The sequence below is a fragment of the Oncorhynchus masou genome, chromosome 30, assembly GCF_036934945.1.
Source record: "Oncorhynchus masou masou isolate Uvic2021 chromosome 30, UVic_Omas_1.1, whole genome shotgun sequence".
NCBI classification, from domain to species: domain Eukaryota; kingdom Metazoa; phylum Chordata; class Actinopteri; order Salmoniformes; family Salmonidae; genus Oncorhynchus; species Oncorhynchus masou.
Window position 1 is genome coordinate 3,233,734 of NC_088241.1, and position 21,782 is coordinate 3,255,515.

General features: G+C 44.1%; 3 protein-coding genes across 4 annotated transcripts in view; 1 reads left to right on the forward strand and 2 right to left on the reverse strand.

Moving 5' to 3' along the window:
- Positions 1-25: 25 nt before the first annotated feature.
- LOC135521810 (E3 ubiquitin-protein ligase RNF115-like) lies at positions 26-7,675 on the reverse strand. 2 transcript variants are annotated; one of them, XM_064947550.1, is made up of 9 exons: positions 7,563-7,675; positions 5,575-5,633; positions 5,367-5,421; positions 4,868-5,178; positions 4,640-4,708; positions 4,274-4,346; positions 3,882-3,975; positions 1,188-1,303; positions 26-1,104 (listed from the first exon to the last, which is right to left on the reverse strand). In XM_064947550.1, the coding sequence occupies exons 1-9, from the start codon at positions 7,638-7,640 to the stop codon at positions 985-987; spliced, it is 975 nt and encodes a 324-aa protein (XP_064803622.1). In that variant the 5' UTR covers positions 7,641-7,675; the 3' UTR covers positions 26-984. The 2 variants fall into 2 exon arrangements, with proteins under 2 accessions (XP_064803622.1, XP_064803621.1); XM_064947549.1 differs by having other exon boundaries at positions 4,868-5,181.
- Positions 7,676-7,749: 74 nt separating this feature from the next.
- polr3c (polymerase (RNA) III (DNA directed) polypeptide C) lies at positions 7,750-18,455 on the forward strand. The gene is made up of 14 exons (XM_064947543.1): positions 7,750-7,872; positions 8,045-8,194; positions 8,265-8,529; positions 8,611-8,829; positions 8,962-9,038; positions 9,169-9,273; positions 9,617-9,790; positions 9,902-9,953; positions 10,084-10,144; positions 10,254-10,404; positions 10,475-10,576; positions 12,249-12,298; positions 12,498-12,647; positions 18,082-18,455. Exons 2-14 carry the CDS (start codon positions 8,048-8,050, stop codon positions 18,158-18,160), a joined length of 1,632 nt encoding a protein of 543 aa, XP_064803615.1. The 5' UTR covers positions 7,750-7,872; positions 8,045-8,047; the 3' UTR covers positions 18,161-18,455.
- LOC135521806 (integrin alpha-10-like) overlaps positions 18,451-21,782 on the reverse strand; it is a 98,757-nt gene continuing 95,425 nt past the window's right edge. The window contains exons 29-30 of the mRNA XM_064947542.1: positions 20,338-20,451; positions 18,451-20,204 (exon numbers count right to left, since the gene is read on the reverse strand). Of these exons, the coding sequence (XP_064803614.1) occupies positions 20,154-20,204; positions 20,338-20,451 (165 nt within the window). The 3' untranslated portion in view covers positions 18,451-20,153. The remainder of the gene's footprint in view (positions 20,205-20,337; positions 20,452-21,782) is intronic.

Below are 21,782 nucleotides of genomic sequence, written 5' to 3' on the forward strand. Positions count from 1 at the left end.
AATGGACAAACAGACCCGATAAAAATCAATGTTAATGGTTTTTAATATTTTGTTGAATTATTAATACATCATACATGTTATCATATATATATAATAATATACACAGACTAATACCCAGGGATTCACATTTGTCTCCATTCTCAATATGCTTTGTTGTTCTCTTCTCAAACCAGAAGATGGACTAAAAGTATTTACATTAAAAAAATAGAGTGATAGAAATGTGAAACAAAAGACAAGTCATCAATGGAGGAGTAAAATGACAGAGCGATGCAAATCTGTTTGTAATATATACACCAGAATGACAGCGAAAGAGATGGTTGTGGGGCCGGTCTCAATAGTCAAAATGATGTCTCCTTTCTACGCTGATGTGACAGAGCTAGAAAGGCAAAACCAAATTCCTGGTGAGCATCCACCATGTTCAGTGCAGATGATGAGGAGAGGAAGCCACACTAGACTATTGAGATGCATCCCAGGAGTAGAGAGGTAGGGAGAGACATTGTTTTACAGCAGTGCTTTTCAGAAGGATGGAGAAAAGAGTAGAAAAGGCGAGATGGAGTTGATGTTTGAAGGAGGTAAAGGCAAGTGCTTGGTCATGATGAGGCAGAGGACAGCTAATGGATCATGACGTGTGTGTGTGTGTGTGTGGGGGGTTCTACCGAATCATGGTGTGTGTGTGTGTGTGTGTGTGTGTGTGTGTGTGTGTGTGTGTGTGTACTCTGTGTGAACATGGTTCCAGGGGCATTGAGACAGGAACAGCCATACTGAGATGACCATCCTATGACTGTAGATGAAGAGATGATTCAGAGAGGAGTGAGATGAAGGAATGACACAGAGGAATGAGGCCGAGATGGAGGTCTATCCTTCAGAAAGTCCTTATCTCCCGTGTGCAGTAGTTCGTAGAGAAAGGGGGGTGAGGGTCAAAAAAGTGGAATGAAGGACAGATGAGAGATTAAAAGGAGGTCAGAGGAGAGGGGGAGGTGTATTTCAGAAGGACCATCTCTCCTGTGTGCGGGGGTCCGTGTTTAGAGAGGGGGATTCTGGGGGGTTCTGGGTGTTGCTGTCTTCTCCATTCAACCCCTTCCTACACACAGGACACGTATCATGCTGCGGAAAGAGAGAGAGGAGAAAATCAGTAACAAACATCTTGAAAACATTCCTCCTACTAAATATCACCCCACCCTCCTCACCATTTCCAACCAGGGTACTATACAGTCTGAGTGGAAGAAGTGGTTGCAGGGCAGCTGTCTGACGGGCTCTCCCACTGCAAAGTCCTCCTTGCACACCGGACACTCCATACTGCAGTCTGGAGAGACACACAACTTTTTATCATCTAGTATTACATTCTTGTTATAAATGATCATACATAACTATCTTACACGCAGGAAAATACTCCATATTACAGTATACAGAGAATGGGGGAGGAGAGGGAGAGATGGGAAGACTGAAGGGATGATGAAGCTGGGGCGACATTAGATGTTTTTATTGAACCTTTATTTAACTAGGCAAGTCTGTTAAGAACAAAATGTTATTTACAATGACGGACTATCAGGCATTAAAATAACTGAAGCCTAGCATCTGATGCCAAATTCCTGAGTGGCTAGTTGAGATGATTTAAGAGTAATAAGTAGCACTCTTAATGACAAGAGACAGTGAGACAACAGCTATGTGGGCCCTGGGCCAGAGAGAGTCAACAGCTATGTGGGCCCTGGGCCAGGGGGGACAGTGAGAGATAACAGCTATGTGGGCCCTGAGAGACATACAGAGAGGAAGAGAGAGAGAGTGAGACAGAGGACAGATGTGAGAAAGACAACGACAGGGAGGACTGGCGACAGCAGCTAGAGAGAGAGAGAGAGGAGTCCTCATTTACCCCAATGAGTCAGCAGCACAGCTATACTAGCTTATTTACAGTACCAGTCAAAAGTTGACACACCTACTCATTCAAGAGTTTCTTTATCTTTACAATTATCTACATTGTAGAATAACAGTGAAGACATCAAAACTATGAAATAACACATATGGAATCATGTAGTAACCAAAAAAGTGTTAAACAAATCAAAATATATTTTATATGAGATTCTTCGAAGTTGCTACCCTTTGTCTTGATGACAGATTTGCACACTCTTGGCATTCTCTCAACCAGCTTCATGAGGTAGTCACCTGGAATGCATTTCAATTAACAGGTGTGCCTTGTTAATTTGTGGAATTTATTTCCTTCTTAATGCGTTTGAGCCAATCATTTGTGTTGTGACAAGTTAGGGGTGGTATTCAGAAGATAGCCCTATTTGGTAAAAGACCAAGTCCATATTATAGAAAAAACAGCTCAAATAAGCAAAGAGAAATGACAGTTCATTGTTACTTTAAGACATGAAGTTCAGTCAATCCGGAACATTTTAAGAACTTAGTTTCTTCAAGTGCAGTCGCAAAAACCATCAAGCGCTGTGATGAAACTGGCTCTGATGAGGACTGCCATAATGCCACTTTAATAATGTTTACATATCTTGCCTCACTCATCTCATATGTATGTACTGTATTTTATACCATATACCCTATGCCGCTCTGTCGTTGCTCGTTCATATATGTATATATTCTTATTCCATTCCTTTACTTAGACTTGTGTGTATTACGTAGTTGTTGTGGAATTGTTAGATTACATGTTAGATTACATGTTAGATATTGCTGAACTAGAAGCACAAGCATTTCGCTACACTCACAATAACATCTGCTAACCATGTGTATGTGACCAATAAATATCATATGATAGGAATGGAAGTCCCAGAGTTACCTGCTGCAGAGGATAAATTCATTAGAGTTAACTGCACCTCAGATTGCAGCAAGTTCAGAGGAGACTGCGTGAATCAGACCTTCATGGTTGAATTGCTGCAAAAGAAACCACTCCTAAAGGACGCTAATGAGAAGAAAAGACTTGCTTGGGCCAAGAAACATGAGCAATGGACAAATTAGATTTTTGGTTGCAACCCCTGTGTCTTTGTGAGACGCAGAGTAGGTGAACGGATGATCTCAGCATGTGTGGTTCCCGCCGTGAAGCATGGAGGAGGAGGCTTTACTGGTGACACCGTCTGTGATTTATTTAGAATTCAAAGAACACTTAACCAGCATGGCTACCACAGCATTCTGCAGCGATACGCCATCCCATCTGGTTTGGGCTTAGTGGTACTATCATTTGTTTTTCAACAGGACAATGACGCAACACACCTCCAGGTTGTGTAAGGGCTATTTGACCAAGAAGGGGTGAAGGAGTGCTGCATCAGATGACCTGGCCTCCACAATTATTTTAATTTTAATTATTTAACTAGGCAAGTCAGTTAAGAACAAATCGTTATTTTACAATGATGGCCGGCCGATGCAGGGCCAATCACGGCCGGATGTGATTCAGCCTGGATTCGAACCAGGGACTGTAGTGACGCCCCTTGCACTAAGATGCAGTGCCTTAGACCACTGCGCCAGTCGGGAGCACAATCACCTGACCTCAACCCAATTGAGATGGTTTGGGATGAGTTGGACCGCAGGAAAATCAGCCAACAAGTGTTCAGCATATATGGGAACTCCTCAAGATTGTTGGAAAAGCATTCCAGGTAAAGCTGGTTGAGAGAATGCCAAGAGTGTGCAAAGCTGTGAAGGCAAAGGGTGGCTACATTGAAGAATCTAAGACTTAAAATATATTTTGATTTGTTTAACAATTTTATGGTTCCAACCAATAAAGTGTTATTTCATAGTTTTGATGTTGTCACTATTTTTCTACAATGTAGAAAATAGTAAAAATAAAGAAAAACCCTTGAATGAATAAGCGTGTCCAAACTTTTGACTGGTAGTGTATAGGCCACGGCACTATGGAGAAACTGGAGAGGAGGTAAAGGACTGACCTGCTTGATCCTGAGACACGTTGACTGTAGGTATGGAGGAGATCTTCTCTTTCTCTGCAGGAGGAGGGCCCGTGTTCTCAAACTGACCTAACAACTACACACAGGTAGACAGAGAAGATCCTGCAGCAACCATTGTGATGTAACTATAAGAACAGCTTTGCAATTCACCTTTGTGCTGTAAACTGTGTGCTAACCTAGCACGATACAACAAAAGAGTAAAACCATCAGAAACATCCTGGAAAAGATAGAGAGAAATTACCAAGAGAACTGCTAAACCTTCATTAGCATTCTGGGTCTACCAACATCCATATAGTATACTACGTAGTATGAAGTAATAGTTGGTTAGTGGCCATCCATACCAAATCAAGTGAATGGGGTTTGTGCGTGCGTACCTGTGTGATGACTGCGTCCAGTCCCCCCTGTCCCCAAGCATAGTCCCCTGGGTTAGAGTGTAGCATCCCCGTCCTAACACACAGAGAGAGGAGGTCAATTACAGTTAAAGATGAAACATTCAGGAAATATCCCGTTTCACACATGATGAACAGCAACAATATGGGCTGTGATTTAGTTTGGGTTTAAATGACAGGGTCCCAGGGGTGCTGGCTGAGGCACACCCATAACAAGTCAGGGAACCTTCAAATATTCATGTTGATCCACCTCACTATTTGTAAGGAATCCACAAGAGAAAGTGTGTAAGTCAAACTATGGACTTACATACTGTATAACCACTGCTTACATGGCAGTAAGAAGGTTCTTACCAAGAGAGGGGAGGTGAGCCAGGAACTCCAGAGTTGGCAAATAGACCAGCCAGAAACTGTTGTACTATCCTACAGAGAGAGAAGGCACACACATCAGTCAGGAATGAGTTTAGCAGAACATTGAAAACTTAAAAAAAAAAAAAAAACTACATTTAGAACCTGCAAATCCTGGCTGATCAAAACAGCCATATGAATATCAACATGGCATCGTAAGGAGAGGAGTCTCACCCCTCTACGGCAGGTGAGCGGTCAGGTCTGCTGCTCCCTCTGGAGCGGTACCTCCGCTGACTGTGCAGGCGAGGGGGGCGACCGGGCCCCCAGTGTTCCCCCCCTCCCAGAGGACCCCCCAGGGGTCCTCCTAGCCCAGCAGGGACTGACCCTCCGATAGGACCTCCTCCCAGGCCTCCTAGCCCTCCCAGCCCCCCCAGACCTAACCCCCCCGATCCTACCCCAACCCCTCCACCAGGGACCCGGGGCTCTGAGTCTGGACTGTCACCATCCACTGTGAAAGGCCTCTCTACAAACAACAGGTGCCACAGCTGCTGAGAGAGAAATGAGGGGTGAGGGTGGGAGGAGGGGGAATGGAGAGAGGGACAGTGGAAGGGAGAGAGAGATAGAGAAAGCATGTGAAAGAAAGATGGGATAATACATTTAGTACAGATGAGATCACAGTAGACATTTGCATCCCTCCCCCCCTGTAGCCTCCAGGCCACAGTGCATATCATACCTCTGCAAACTGTGTGGCTGTGTCATCTGTCCCGTTAGTGCCACCCTCTAGCAGACTGAGGGGAAACAGCACATAGGAGGTAGAACACAGCATTAGTAACATCCAACATCTATACACAGTCATTCTCCACCACCTTCCATTCACTCTGCCTAGCCTATGTCTGGTAGATTCATTAAAGCTACAGACATAAGAAACAAGATATTCTCACCTGGAATCTTCTGTTACCTCCTCTATAAAGCCAGACTCACACCTGGGACAGATGTACTCCTGCAAAAACACACAACACCACAAACTCAGAGAGTACATGAGTCACACTGTGTTCTATACAGGGCTGCTGAGGCAGCGATGCAGGGGTTTCTGTCTGTAGAATGGGGAAATGTCTAGTAGAGATCTGTGGCAGAGTCAGGATATAGCCTATTTGAACATAGCATTAGGCAGGAACATAAGTTGTCATCGAGAAGTAGTCTTCCCTGGCACCAGTGATGAGTTCACTCACAATGGGATTAGGCCTATGACACAGACATGTTCTTTATTCCACAAAACAAAAGGACACTTGAACATGAAGTGAACCTCATTCCAAAATTGTTCAAAACCTGTATTGCTGTATGCAATATTGTCATCTGGTGAAAACATACAGATACTATGCCTGAAAGAAGAATGCTTCCGACGGACAAGCACAGGGTTCTGCCATGTATGTTTGAGGCATGCACCCTCTCTCTTGGGGAGGTGAGACAGATTAACTGCTGATATGCAGTCAGTGAGTGGGCATGGCTGATACATGCCTCAGCAGCACAGAGAGAGTGAGACCAGCAGGCAGGGTTAGCCTGTGGGCAGGCTAGATCAGAGTTTCCCAAATTCACCCCCAACCCCAGCTGAGAGCTTCACAGCTGAGTCAAATCATCAAGGCTTTTATTTAACAAGGCAAGTCAGTTAAGAACAAATTCTTATTTACAATGACGGCCTACCCTGGCCAAACCCTAACTACACTAGAACAATGGGACTCCCAATCATGGCCGGTTGTAATACAGCCTGGAATCGAACCAGGGTCTGTGGTGACGCCTCTAGCACTGAGATGCAGTGCCTTAGACCACTGTGCCACTCTGGAGACCCTTCTTGATGATGGGGGAGGCAGGACCGAGTTTGGGGAAACCCTGGGCTAGATGGATCGGACCCATAGGGAAATCTTAAAACTGGCCGTATGTCCCTGTCTAGGCCTACGTCAGACTCATCAGATTTAGCTTCAATGACAGGAAGGGAATAAACGGGATTACCAGCCTGCCTCTCACTGACCAGCCTAACATACACAAATGTATCCTAGCTAACGTTGATTTAGACAAGCAGACTGAGTGACTTACTGACACACTGGCTGCCAGAGACTGCGAGTCAATAACTAACAGATAGCTAGCTACACGACTGGCTAGCTAAATGCAAAACGTTAAGCGTCATAACGTCTCTTCTAGAATGAACGCAGTCAATACAGATTAATGTAGTTAAATAATTTGGGCCAAGCAGTCAAAATATTGTGCAATGTCTTTCTACATTTTACTTTCAGTTTGATTGTGAAACTGAACTGTGCCACCTTCAGTTGCCAAACGTTCACGAACGTCGCAGATAGAATGCGTAAATAGAGCCTACATGATTTATTGTTCTACATAATATGTTCTATCTGAAAGTGCCAAACCGTTGTGTCCTGCTGAACGCGCCCCAGGCCAAGAAAAACCCCGTATTCCCTCTGCTTTTGTAGGCCAAGGAGTCGCCAAACTGGCAGAGTTAGGTTAAAATATCCATCAGATTTCCATATAGCTAACTCCTCGAGGAATTCAGGAAAAGCACACAAAACCCACCTCGAATAAGGTTAACATCACATCAAATAACACCAGCTACTCAGTAACTACAGGTACGGTTATTCCACCATTCCAGTATAATCTTTAACAATTACTGTACATAATGTCTTTGTTAAAGAAATGAGTTGACAAATCCTATTGTTAAAGCGAGCAACAACAAACATCAACATTGTATGCTAGCTAGTTAGAGCCAGTGCCGAGGGCCCTGCTGGCTAGCCGTCTACAGTTAGCAGCTAGCTAGTTAAACAACTTCTGCTATTTGCTGGACTCCGATTCGGTTGTCAACCGACGGAAAATAACAAGACCTGCATTGAACAGCCTTGAGCGGGACACGGTGAAACGACTGACTTACCGGGAGCTTGGGGCTAACTTCTCCCTTACAACAATGACAGAAGAACCGATGCGGGAGAACCGCCGCAGCTTCCGCCATCTTCCCCAGAATAGCACAAACAGTGACGTCGGTCCTCCTGCATACCAAAGAGGGTGGTCCGCCAACATCCCGTCATGCAATGCGCAACTCTTTGGGACAATTATCTTACGTGTGAGGGCGGAAATTCGTTGTGTTGTGGCGCTGGCAATCACATGTGTTTGGGATTCTGAAGTTGTTTTGCGAGGATTCTCCCGAAACTCATTTCATGATCTGAAAAGGGTGTTTTGCAAAGGTTTGTGAGCATGTCAGTTACGTTTTAAAATTAAAGTTGTTAGTAAACGTTGTTGAAAAGCCGTGATTTGGTTACCGGTTGTTAGTGTCATCATACTTCTCAGCATAAGTATACTTCGATGAACAGTCCAAAAACGTGTTGTTGACCTGTTCCCCGGGTCCTCCTGTCTCAGCATATGACTGCCCAGGAGGTGCGGCTGTGTGGCCTGCTGCTACAGGAGCACTTTGGAGAGGTGGTGGAGAGGATAGGCACTCACCTGCTCAGAGGAGGGGCACAGAACCTCAGGACCATCGCCAATGAGACCAACACACCACTGGACCTGGTACTACACAAACACACACACACATAAAACATATTGTTCAACCTAGGTGGTGACCCTGTCTCTTCTGCAGGTGAAGAAGTCTCTGTGTGTGTTGGTACAACACGGTGCTTGTGAGTTCGGGTCGGGCCGGCGAGGCCCCGGGAGCCCAGTGGAGTACCGGGCCAGCTGTGAGCGGGTTCTAAGGGTTCTACGGTACCCGCGGTACATCTACACAGCTAAGACCCTGTATGGAGACACAGGAGAACTCATCGTGGAGGAGGTCCTACAACGAGGCCATATGACCATGAGCAACACGGTCAAGACTGTAGCTGACCGACTCACTCATAACATGGAGGGTGTGTGAGAGAGCGATTACAAGATGTATGATTGTTCTATATTTTCTTCTCCTTCTATCCTCATGATTTTTCTCTCTGTAGAGGGTCGTAGTATGGAGTACAGTGAGGTGGTCTCAGCCTTCTCTAAGCTGGTGGAGACTCACTTCCTGCAGCGCTGTCCTCCGGTGGCCGAGATGGGAACTGCAGCCACCTCCACTACCCCGGCGACCCCCGGCACCCCTGCCGCCCCCGCCTCCACTGCCCCCCCAACAGCAGAGAGCAACCCCGACTGCTACACACTGCCCCATGTCACACTCATAGGTACCGCAAACACTTTGTCTCATATAACACGTAGTACCTTTTCACCTGTGTGCATACCCACATGTAAACCTCCTGCTATATGTAATTCAGTAAATAGTTGCTATACACTCGCTTGTTGTGTTTGTGTGGCAGGTCGTGGGAAGCGCAGACGTTCCAGTGACGACAGTGAGGAGCAGAGAGGAGGGAAGAAAGCCAAGATGGACTCAGAGGTCAGACCCTCTATTCTTGACACTCAGAGATAATGGGCTGCTATAGAGAATCAGAGAATCTTGTTCTGTTATTCTTTTATTCCTCTCAATAAGGAATGGCTTGCCTCCTATCTCCTCACTCTCTTTCCAGTCGTGTGGTGATGAGGGGATCTACTGGCAGGTGAACTTTGAGAGGTTCCATCAGCACTTCAGAGACCAGGCCATCATTAGTGCTGTGGCCAGCAAACTGGACCAGGTCAGTGTCACAGACCCCTACAGACCACCTCCGTATGCTTGTAGACCAGGAGAGATTTCATGGGGGTGGTCTAAGTCAGTGATTCCCAAACTGAGGGGTTAGCAGGGAGGGCGTGGCATAGTTAAAAAACAAAACATTTTCTCTGCACTTCAAGACAAAATGTGTCGAATTGTAGGAAAGCTTTAAACCTACCTGATGTTTTCTCCACCAACAAGAGGGGTGTGAACAGTTTGTATCATGAACAGTGCTTGTGCCCATAGAACTAGATGTGTCATACAGGATGTTCCCCAATACTGGAAGGGGGGCCTGAGTGAAAAATACCGCTCTCTTCCCCCCCCCACAGACCAGTAGTGAGATAGTGAGGACTATGTTGAGGATGAGTGAGGTTACCACCACACAGACCGCCGCCTACACTCAGCCCCTCTCAGCCAATGAGATCTTCCGCTCCCTCCCGCCCAACTACAGCATCAGCAGACCAATACTGGACCAGTACCTCTCCCTTCTGGTGGATGACCCGGTAGGAGCAGATTCCCCTCCCCATATCCCAACCTTAACCATTGGGAACTGACCTTGGATCAGTGCCTAGGGGGCTAGTAAACTGATGTTTCTCCCTCCCTCTGTTCCTCAGATGGAGTTTGTGGGGAAATCAGGTGACAGTGGAGGAGGAATGTACGTGGTCAGTATCCTTTTACAACCCTGATGAAACCTGTTTGAGTTTCTCATCCACACACCACACACTATTGTATAATAGGTCATTTCCAGTATTTCATGATGCAGTTGTAAGTGGTCGTTTCTTGACTGACCACTCCGATCTCCAAAGAGCCCTGGCCAACCTGGCGAGAGCCACACTGGAGTCTGTGGTACAGGAGAGGTCAGTGTATTTGTCAGAGTTGGTCTGTGTCCATTTACTGTGTTTATGTCTGCCCACGGTGGCTACATAACTTGTAGGGTGTCACTCATTCAACCTTTCCCATTGTCAGGTTTGGCTCGCGGTCGGCTAGGATCTTCCGTCTGTTGCTAAGGAAACGTCACCTGGAGCAGAAGCAGGTGGAAGACTTTGCTATGATCCCTGCCAAGGAGGCCAAAGACATGCTGTACACGCTGCTGTCAGAGAACCTGGTACAGCTACAGGTAACACACAAATACACACACACCATACAAACCGTACATTATCATGCTCACCTGTGTTTTTCCACCCTAGGAAATCCCTAAGACTCCTGACCACGCCCCTTCACGTACCTTCTACCTGTACACTGTCAACCAACTGCCTACTGCCCGCCTACTGCTACAACACTGCTACAAGGTACACATTCAAACTAAGCTATACTATGAGCAGCAGGATGAAACGCTGATATTGCAGATGAGCGTGATGCAAGATGTCGCACTCGGGACAAAATATTTGCAAATCTGCGGCGCAGCGGTAGTGCTGCAGTTTACTGAACACATACTGTCCACATTGACACATTAAATCCCCAGCCTCTTTATGACTTTCTCTCTTCTACAACTGTACCTTTACATCTACATTTTAAACTGTCTAAATAAAGAGGAAATATGGAAGGAGAACGAGTCAAAAATCGACTTTCAGTTTATTAGGTACACCTAGCTAGTACCAGGTCGGACCCCCCCTTTGCCTCCAGAACAGCCTGAATTCTTCACGGCATGGACTCTAAAAGTCAGAAACGTTCCACCGGGATGTTAGTCCATGCTGATACGATGGCATCACATTGGTTGCTGCAGATTGGACAGAGGTACACCACCGCCACCAGCCTGTACCGTTGACACCAGGCAGGATGGGTCCACGGACACATGCTGCTTACGGCAAATCCTGACTCTTCCATCAGCATGACGCAACAGGAACCGGGATTCGTTGAAGGTTTTTCCACTCATCAATTGTTCACTGTTGGTGATCTTGAGCCTACTGGAGCCACTTCTTCTTGTTTTTGGCTGATAGGAGTGGAACCCTGTGTGGTCGTCTGCTGCAATAGCCCATCCGTGACAAGGACCGACGAGATGTGCATTCCGAGATGCCGTTCTGCACACCATTGTACTGTGCCGTTATTTGCCTGTTTGTGGCCCGTCTGTTAGTTTGCATGATTCTTGCTAATCTCCTTCGACCTCTCATCAACAAGCTGTTTTCGCCCACAGGCCTGCCGCTGACTGGATGCTTTTTGTTTGTCCATTCCTGGGAAACCGTAGACACTGCTGTGCGTGAAAAGCCCAGGCCATTGGCCGTTCCTGAGATCTGGCATGCCTGACACCGACGATCATATCACTCTCAGGTCACTTAGGTCACTGGCTTTGCCCATTCTAACATTCAATCAAACAGTAGTAACTGAATGCCTCAATGCCTGCCTGCCTGCTTTATATAGCAAGCCACGGTCATGTGACTCAGTCTGTAGGAGCGCTATATTTTGGTGAATGTGGTGGTGTCCCTAATAACCTGGCCGGTGAGTGTATATGTCTGCATGTGTACTTTACGGTGCTGCAACTTGAGCTTCAGGACCACAACAGCAGAGATATTTAGTGTCGCAATTCACACTCCATTGTTGCGGAAGCCCACCTGATATTGCTTCTACATCTGCATTGCTTGCTGTTTGGGGTTTCAGGCTGCGTTTCTGTAGAAGCTCTCTGTGACATCATTACTTTGTGCATCGCTGACTTGACAATTAATGGTGGACGTCTGACTTGCAGATAGCGCTGGGAATTGCCGAGGACCTCATGATGCTGATACAATATGTATTGCGATTCTCACATTTCTATATGCAATGCGATATTGCGATTTGATGTTCCAAACATATTGCTGGCTATATGTCTGCAGAGAGACGAGAGCATGACAACCTTTGTTTTGATCAGTCATGGAAATAAAAGTGCAGAAAATCTGTTGGCTTACTATTATAAAAAGAAGATGGAGAACAAGTCCAAAACAATATTGCGATATGTAACTGTATACATTTTTCCCCCATCACTACATGCAGACAGTGGCTAATCTGATTGAGAGGCGCCTCTTCGAGACCAAGGAGAACAAGTGAGTTTATTGATTGATTCCTGAGTGGATGGATGGATAGATTTGGTTTTATTCTCTAAGTCTCCTGCTAAGGTCTCTTTAGGTCTGCATATTGACTCTTAGAGGACAATAGAGGACCACAATGGAAACAAGTCTGACTTTTTGTGTATATAATCCTCAGCAATTTTGGTACATGTACAATACTTCCTGTGTTTGACAGGCGTCTGCTGGAGAAGTCCCAGCGAATCGAGGCGATCCTGGCATCGCTGCAGGCCAGTGGGGCGGAGCCTGAACAGCTGACAGAGGTGGAGGAGATGATCACTGCCCCCGAGAGACAGCAGCTAGAAGCCCTGCGACATCACATCAACAAGTACTGCATTACCACTGCACCTTAATTACCACTACATCCATACTATACTGATCTATAGAGACAGCAGCTAGAAGCCCTGTGACATCACATCAACAAATACTGCATTACTACTACTACTAATACACATGTACTATAGGTCAGGGATGGGCAACTTTGATGGGGATGGGTGGGTACAAAAAATGTGAACATCGCGGGTCTGCGCACCACATCCATACCCACTCATGCAGTCAGAGCCGACCCTTTTAGGGGCCCTAAGCTAGGAGACAATACATTTACTTTTTAGAGTACATTTCCTGCAATTCTACACATTATGCCATAAGGTGGAGAGAAATGTTTTCTGTTTTTAATATGCTATTTGAGTGAGGGGGATTAATTCGACCATGATTACTGCTAGTTTAGATAAGACTAACAATCTACAGCATGTTAGCTGACATGGGTGAGTGACTGACATAACAAGAGAAACTGCTGATGCCCAACAAATGTCAAAATTGCAACTTGTGTATTCTACTATTGTAACTCTCAACAGTAAGTTGAGACCTCCAACTGGAAAACCTACGACGTCACATCAATAAGTACTACTACTAAATCAAATAAAAGTTTATTTGTCACGTGCGCCAAATACAACAGCTTACAGTGAAATGCTTACTTACCAACGGTGTGATTTTTTTTTTTTTTAGGTAAACAATAGATAAGTAAAGAAATACAGTGGGGCAAAAAAGTATTTAGTCCGCCACCAATTGTGCAAGTTCTCTCACTTAAAAAGATGAGAGGCCTGTTATTTTCATCATAGGTACACTTCAACTATGACAGACAAAATGTGAGAGAAAAAATCCAGAAAATCACATTATAGGATTTTTAATGAATTTATTTGCAAATTATGGTGGAAAATAAGTATTTGGTCACCTACAAACAAGCAAGATTTCTGGCTCTCACAGACCTGTAACTTCTTTAAGAGGCTCTTCTGTCCTCCACGCGTTACCTGTATTAATGGCACCTGTTTGAACTTGTTATCAGTATAAAAGACACCTGTCCACAACCTCAAATAGTCACACTCCAAACTCTACTATGGCAAAGACCAAAGAGCTGTCAAAGGACACCAGAAACAAAATTGTAGACCTGCACCAGGCTGGGAAGACTGAATCTGCAATAGGTAAGCAGCTTGGTTTGAAGAAATCAACTGGGAGCAATTATTAGGAAATGGAAGACATACAAGACCACTGATAATCTCCCTCGATCTGGGGCTCCACGCAAGATCTCACCCCGTGGGGTCAAAATGATCACAAGAACGGTGAGAAAAAATCCCAGAACCACACGGGGGGACCTAGTGAATGACCTGCAGAGAGCTGGGACCAAAGTAACAAAGCCTACCATCAGTAACACACTACGCCGCCAGGGACTCAAATCCTAATTACCACTACATCCATACTATAGATCTATAGAGATAGCGGCTTGAAGCCCGGTAACATCACCAAATACTGCATTACCACTGCACCTTAATTACCACTACATCTTAATTACCACTGCACCAGACGTGTCCCCCTGCTTAAGCCAGTACATGTCCAAGCCCGTCTGAAGTTTGCTAGAGAGCATTTGGATGATCCAGAAGAAGATTGGAAGAATGTCATATGGTCAGATGAAACCAAAATATAACTTTTTGGTAAAAACTCAACTCGTCGTGGTTGGAGGACAAAGAATGCTGAATTGCATCCAAAGAACACCATACAGTGCCTTGCGAAAGTATTCGGCCCCCTTGAACTTTGCGACCTTTTGCCACATTTCAGGCTTCAAACATAAAGATATAAAACTATTTTTTTGTGAAGAATCAACAACAAGTGGGACACAATCATGAAGTGGAACGACATTTATTGGATATTTCAAACTGTTTTAACAAATCAAAAACTGAAAAATTGGGCGTGCAAAATTATTCAGCCCCCTTAAGTTAATACTTTGAGGCGCCACCTTTTGCTGCGATTACAGCTGTAAGTCGCTTGGGGTATGTCTCTATCAGTTTTGCACATCGAGAGACTGAATTTTTTCCCCATTCCTCCTTGCAAAACAGCTCGAGCTCAGTGAGGTTGGATGGAGAGCATTTGTGAACAGCAGTTTTCAGTACTTTCCACAGATTCTCGATTGGATTCAGGTCTGGACTTTGACTTGGCCATTCTAACACCTGGATATGTTTATTTTTGAACCATTCCATTGTATATTTTGCTTTATGTTTTGGATCATTGTCTTGTTGGAAGACAAATCTCCGTCCTGTATTTGGCTCCATTCATCTTCCCATCAATTTTAACCATCTTCCCTGTCCCTGCTGAAGAAAAGCAGGCCCAAACCATGATGCTGCCACCACCATGTTTGACAGTGGGGATGGTGTGTTGTGGTTGATGAGCTGTGTTGCTTTTACGCCAAACATAACACAGTGCTCCTTGGGATGTTTAACCTCTTACACTTATGGTGGCGCTATTTCATTTTTGGAAGAAAAACGTTCCCGTTTTAAACAAGATATTTTGTCACAAAAAGATGCTCGACTATGCATATAATTGCTACTGTTCGAAAGAAAACACTCTGACGTGTCCAGAAATACAAATATCTTCTCTGTGCGTGCCCTTTAACGTGAGCTTCAGGCAAAACCAAGATGACTTGGCATCCAGGAAATGACAAGGATTTTTGAGGCTCTGTCTTTCATGATCTCCTTATATGGCTGTGAACGCAAGAGGAATGAGTCTGCCCTTTCTGTCGTTTCCCCAAGGTGTCTGCAGCATTGTGACGTATTTGTAGGCAGATCGTTGGAAGATTGACCATAAGAGACCACATTTACCACGTGTCCGCCCGGTGTCCTGCGCCGAAATTGGTGCGCAAAAGTCACCTGCCAGTATTTTTCCATGGGGCACAGAGAGAGAAGCAAGCTTCCATGAACTGCATGTCAATGAAGAGATGTGTGAAAAAACACCTTGAGGATTGATTCCAAACAACGTTTGCCATGTTTCGGGCGATATTATGTAGTTAATCCGGAAAAAGTTTCACGTTGTAGGGGACTGCATTTTCGGTTCGTTTCGGTAGCCAGGCGCAATGTAGAAAACGGAACGATTTCTCCTACACACAGACGCTTTCAGGAAACACTGCGCATTTGGTATGTGGCTGGGAGTCTCCTCATTGAAAACATCAGAAGCTCTTCAAAGGTAAATGATTTTATTTATTTGGTTATCTGGCTTTTGTGAAAATGTTGCGTGCTACATGCTACACAAAATGCTATGCTAGCTTTGCATACTCTTACACAAATTAGTCAATTTCTATGGTTCAAAAGCATATTTAGAAAATCTGAGATGACAGTGTTGTTAAGAAAAGGCTAAGCTTGAGAGCAAACGCATTATTTTAATTTTATTTGCGATTTTCAGAAATCGTTAACGTTGCGTTATGCTAATGAGCCTGAGGCTTAGTCACAATCCCGGATCCGGGATGGGGAGTTTCAAGAGGTTAAAGCTTGGGAAATCTTTTTGTATCCAAATCCGGCTTTAAACTTCTTCACAACAGTATCTCGGACCTGCCTGGTGTGTTCCTTGTTCTTCATGATGCTCTCTGCGCTTTTAACGGACCTCTGAGACTATCACAGTGCAGGTGCATTTATACAGAGACTTGATTACACACAGGTGGATTGTATTTATCATCATTAGTCATTTAGGTCAACATTGGATCATTCAGAGATCCTCACTGAACTCCTGGAGAGAGTTTGCTGCACTGAAAGTAAAGGGGCTGAATAATTTTGCACGCCCAACTTTTCAGTTTTTGATTTGTTAAAAAAGTTTGAAATATCCAATAAATGTCATTCCACTTCATGATTGTGTCCCACTTGTTGTTGATTCTTCACAAAATAATACAGTTTTATATCTTTATGTTTGAAGCCTGAAATGTGGCAAAAGGTCGCAAAGTTCAAGGGGGCCGAATACTTTCGCAAGGCACTGTACCTACTGTGAAGCATGGGGGTAGAAACATCATGCTTTGGGGCTGTTTTTCTGCAAAGGGACCAGGACGACTGATCCGTGTAAAGGAAAGAATGAATGGGGCCATGTATCGTGAGATTTTGAGTGAAAACCTCCTTCCATCAGCAAGGGCATTGAAGATGAAACGTGGCTGGGCCTTTCAGCATGACAATGATCCCAAACACACCGCCCGGGCAACGAAGGAGTGGCTTTGTAAGAAGCATTTCAAGGTCCTGGAGTGGCCTAGCCAGTCTCCAGATCTCAACCCCATAGAAAATCTTTGGAGAGAGTTGAAAGTCTGTGTTGCCTAGCAACAGCCCCAAAACATCACTGCTCTAGAGGAGATCTGCATGGGGGAATGGGCCAAAATACCAGCAACAGTGTGTGAAAACCTTGTGAAGACTTACAGAAAACGTTTGACCTCTGTCATTGCCAACAAAGGGTATATAACAAAGTATTGAGAAACTTTTGTTATTGCCCAAATACTTATTTTCCACCATAATTTGCAAATAAATTCATTAAAAATCTTATGTGATTTTCTGGAATTTCTTCTCATTTTGTCTGTCATAGTTGAAGTGTACCTATGATGAAAATTACAGGCGCCTCATCATTTTAAGAAGAACTTGCACAATTGGTGGCTGACTAAATACTTTTTTGCCCCACTGTATAAACAACAGTAAAAAGAGTAACAAATAACAGTAGCGAGGCTATATACAGGCACCGGTTAGTCGGGCTAATTGAGGTACTATGTATAGTTAAAGTGACTATGCATTATTGATAAACAGAGAGTAGCAGCAGCATAAAAGAGGGGTTGGGGGGGGGGTGGAACAATGCAAATAGTCCGGGTAGCCATTTAATTACCTGTTCAGGAATCTTATGGCTTGGAGGTAAAAGCTGTTGAGAAGCCTTTTGGTCCTATACTTGGCGCTCCGGTACCACTTGCCATGCGGTAGCAGAGAGAACAGTCTATGACTGGGGTGGCTGGGGTCTTTCACAATTTTTAGGGCCTTCCTCTGACACTGCCTGGTGTAGAGGTCCTGGATGGCAGGCAGCTTGGCCCCAGTGATTTACTGGGCCATACGCACTACCCTCTGTAGTGCCTGACGGTCGGAGGCCGAGCAGTTGCCATACCAGGCGGTGATGCAACCAGTCAGGATGCTACTGCTACGACACCCATACTATATATCTAGAGACAACAGCTAGAGGCCTACGACATCACATCAACAAGTACTACTACATACTTGTTATTACTAATACTACTACATACTTGTTATTACTAATACTACTACATACTTGCTATTACTAATACTACTACATACTTGCTATTACTAATACTACTACATACTTGTTATTACTAATACTACTACATACTTGTTATTACTAATACATACTTGTTGTTACTACATTACTGTAGCTTTATTACCTCTTTCTTTTACTTGTTTCTTTTCTCCCTGAAGGTTGGACTCTACAGAGAACCAGGTGGATGAGACTGTCTTTCTGCTGGAGTCCTACATCTTCTCTACCAAGACCAAGTGAGAGGGAGGGGAGAAACACAATGGACATAAAGTTGCATCAATAACATGTGTTTGCGTTTTCATATACCTGTGCTTTTTCTGCCTGACGTACAGACTTCGTTATTTCAGTTATATGTTCAACAATGTCTGCTAGTGTGAAAGCGTTTTTTTCTTTTATAGAATGAAGTAGTCCGAAATGGCAGATAAATAAAATAAAAAAGTGATGTAATAAAATATTTGGTTCATGTGAATGAATGATCCTATGTATGTATAAATGAACATGAAAGAAACTAAAATAACAATTTCAAAAACTTTAATTATCAACAGTTTTAATTTGACAAAAAAAATGAACTCTACTGTAGAGAATGGGTGAAAAATCGAAAGTCATGATGACTTCTGAATATTAAATAGACAGTTTGGTTTGTAACAGCGTTTCATAGAAATACAAATATATTCACATGATTATAAGTGGCCCCCATTATCAGGTAGTGCATTTTCATTCAAGCTTCCTTGAAGGATGGAACTGCTTTCCATATAGCACAACATGGTACTAATTACAGGTTGATGCTTGTACGGTATCTACTTATACAACATGGTACTAATTACAGGTTGATGCCTGTACGGTATCAACTTATTCAACATGGTACTAATTACAGGTTGATGCCTGTACGGTATCTACTTATACAACATGGTACTAATTACAGGTTGATGCCTGTACGGTATCAACTTATTCAACATGGTACTAATTACAGGTTGATGCCTGTACGGTATCTACTTATACAACATGGTACTAATTACAGGTTGATGCCTGTACGGTATCAACTTATTCAACATGGTACTAATTACAGGTTGATGCCTGTACGGTATCTACTTATACAACATGGTAGTAATTACAAGTTGATGCCTGTAGGGTATCTACTTATACAACATGGTACTAATTACAGGTTGATGCCTGTACGGTATCTACTTATTCAACATGGTACTAATTACAGGTTGATGCCTGTACGGTATCTACTTATACAACATGGTAGTAATTACAAGTTGATGCCTGTAGGGTATCTACTTATACAACATGGTACTAATTACAGGTTGATGCCTGTACGGTATCAACTTATACAACATGGTACTAATTACAGGTTGATGCCTGTACGGTATCAACTTATTCAACATGGTACTAATTACAGGTTGATGCCTGTACGGTATCTACTTATACAACATGGTACTAATTACAGGTTGATACCTGTACGGTATCTACTTATACAACATGGTACTAATTACAGGTTGATACCTGTATGGTATCTACTTATACAACATGGTACTAACTACAGGTCGATGCCTGTACTATATCTACTTATACAGATCTACGCTGTTTGAAGTCTGCAGTCATTGAACATCATACCAAGTCACATTGCACCAGGAGTGTCAAACTCATTCCACAGAGGGCTGTGTGTCTGTAGGTTTTTGTTTTGTCCGTTCAATTAAGACCTAGACAACCAGTTGAGGGGAGTCCCTCACTAAGTCGTGACCTTAATTCATCAATCAAGTACAAGGGTGGAGTGAACCTGCAGACACTCGGCCCTCCGTGGAATGAGTTTGACACGTAGTGTACAGCATTGTTTCCTTTCTGGGACATCTGAAGAAAACTCATGTCCTTCCTGCTGTACGTTTCTATACAGGTGTGTAACTACAGCCCTACAGCCATGGGTTCACCTGTAGGAACAGACAAGATGTTGGGGTGTCTGATGATAGATGCAGTCTGTGCCATGTGGTGTTAGGTGTTTTGACAGTCCAGACACACACTGGGCAACGCTCATCTATACCGGCTGTGCGTTCTTTATGGGGGGGGCATGATTTAGAAGAGGGAAAAGACATCTGATTTTATTGCTGGGGGGGCGGAGCAGTCTCTGTGCAGGTCGTTGCCATGGGGATGGGCGCGAAGTGGACTCTTTCTGTGGTTCTCTGGTTGTCACAGATACTGTATCCATTGACTGACATCATGGCGGCGAGGGGCGGGCTCAGTCCTCGAGGTCCTCGTCCTTTACCTGTTTACGAGTGAAGAACCCCAGCTGGAGAAAGGAGGGATGAGAAGGAAGGAGTGAAATCCAAAGTGTTGATCTTTACCACAAAGGCAGAGGAGAAACAAGTTGTTGCAGAGTGTGAGGTACAGAGGTACTGTATGGTGAGGTGTGATTGGTGTACCTTCCACATTGCGAAGATAATGAGGGCCAATAGCAGAAGCCCTCCAATGATGCTACCTATCAGAATCCAGAGAGAAATAGGGATGGCCCGCCCCTTTAGTACCTCCAACACCGTCTGATGGAGAGAAAGAGAAAAAAGGCTGATAGTAGAGACAGTCTGACAGATATCATCACCCTATACCAGCTTCCTACTCTATCTGGATGTAAACAACAGACAGATATCATCACCCTATACCAGCTTCCTACTCTATCTGGATGTAAACAACAGACAGACATCATCACCCTATACCAGCTTCCTACTCTATCTGGATGTAAACAACAGACAGATATCATCACCCTATACCAGCTTCCTACTCTATCTGGATGTAAACAACAGACAGATATCATCACCCTATACCAGCTTCCTACTCTATCTGGATGTAAACAACAGACAGACATCATCACCCTATACCAGCTTCCTACTCTATCTGGATGTAAACAACAGACAGACATCATCACCCTATACCAGCTTCCTACTCTATCTGGATGTAAACAACAGACAGACATCATCACCCTATACCAGCTTCCTACTCTATCTGGATGTAAACAACAGACAGACATCATCACCCTATACCAGCTTCCTACTCTATCTGGATGTAAACAACAGACAGACATCATCACCCTATACCAGCTTCCTACTCTATCTGGATGTAAACAACAGACAGACATCATCACCCTATACCAGCTTCCTACTCTATCTGGATGTAAACAACAGACAGACATCATCACCCTATACCAGCTTCCTACTCTATCTGGATGTAAACAACAGACAGATATCATCACCCTATACCAGCTTCCTACTCTATCTGGATGTAAACAACAGACAGACATCATCACCCTATACCAGCTTCCTACTCTATCTGGATGTAAACAACAGACAGATATCATCACCCTATACCAGCTTCCTACTCTATCTGGATGTAAACAACAGACAGATATCATCACCCTATACCAGCTTCCTACTCTATCTGGATGTAAACAACAGACATATCATTACCCTATAACAGCTTCCTACTCTATCTGGATGTAAACAACAGACAGATATCATCACCCTATACCAGCTTCCTACTCTATCTGGATGTAAACAACAGACAGACATCATCACCCTATACCAGCTTCCTACTCTATCTGGATGTAAACAACAGACAGATATCATCACCCTATACCAGCTTCCTACTCTATCTGGATGTAAACAACAGACAGACATCATCACCCTATACCAGCTTCCTACTCTATCTGGATGTAAACAACAGACAGACATCATCACCCTATACCAGCTTCCTACTCTATCTGGATGTAAACAACAGACAGACATCATCACCCTATACCAGCTTCCTACTCTATCTGGATGTAAACAACAGACAGATATCATCACCCTATACCAGCTTCCTACTCTATCTGGATGTA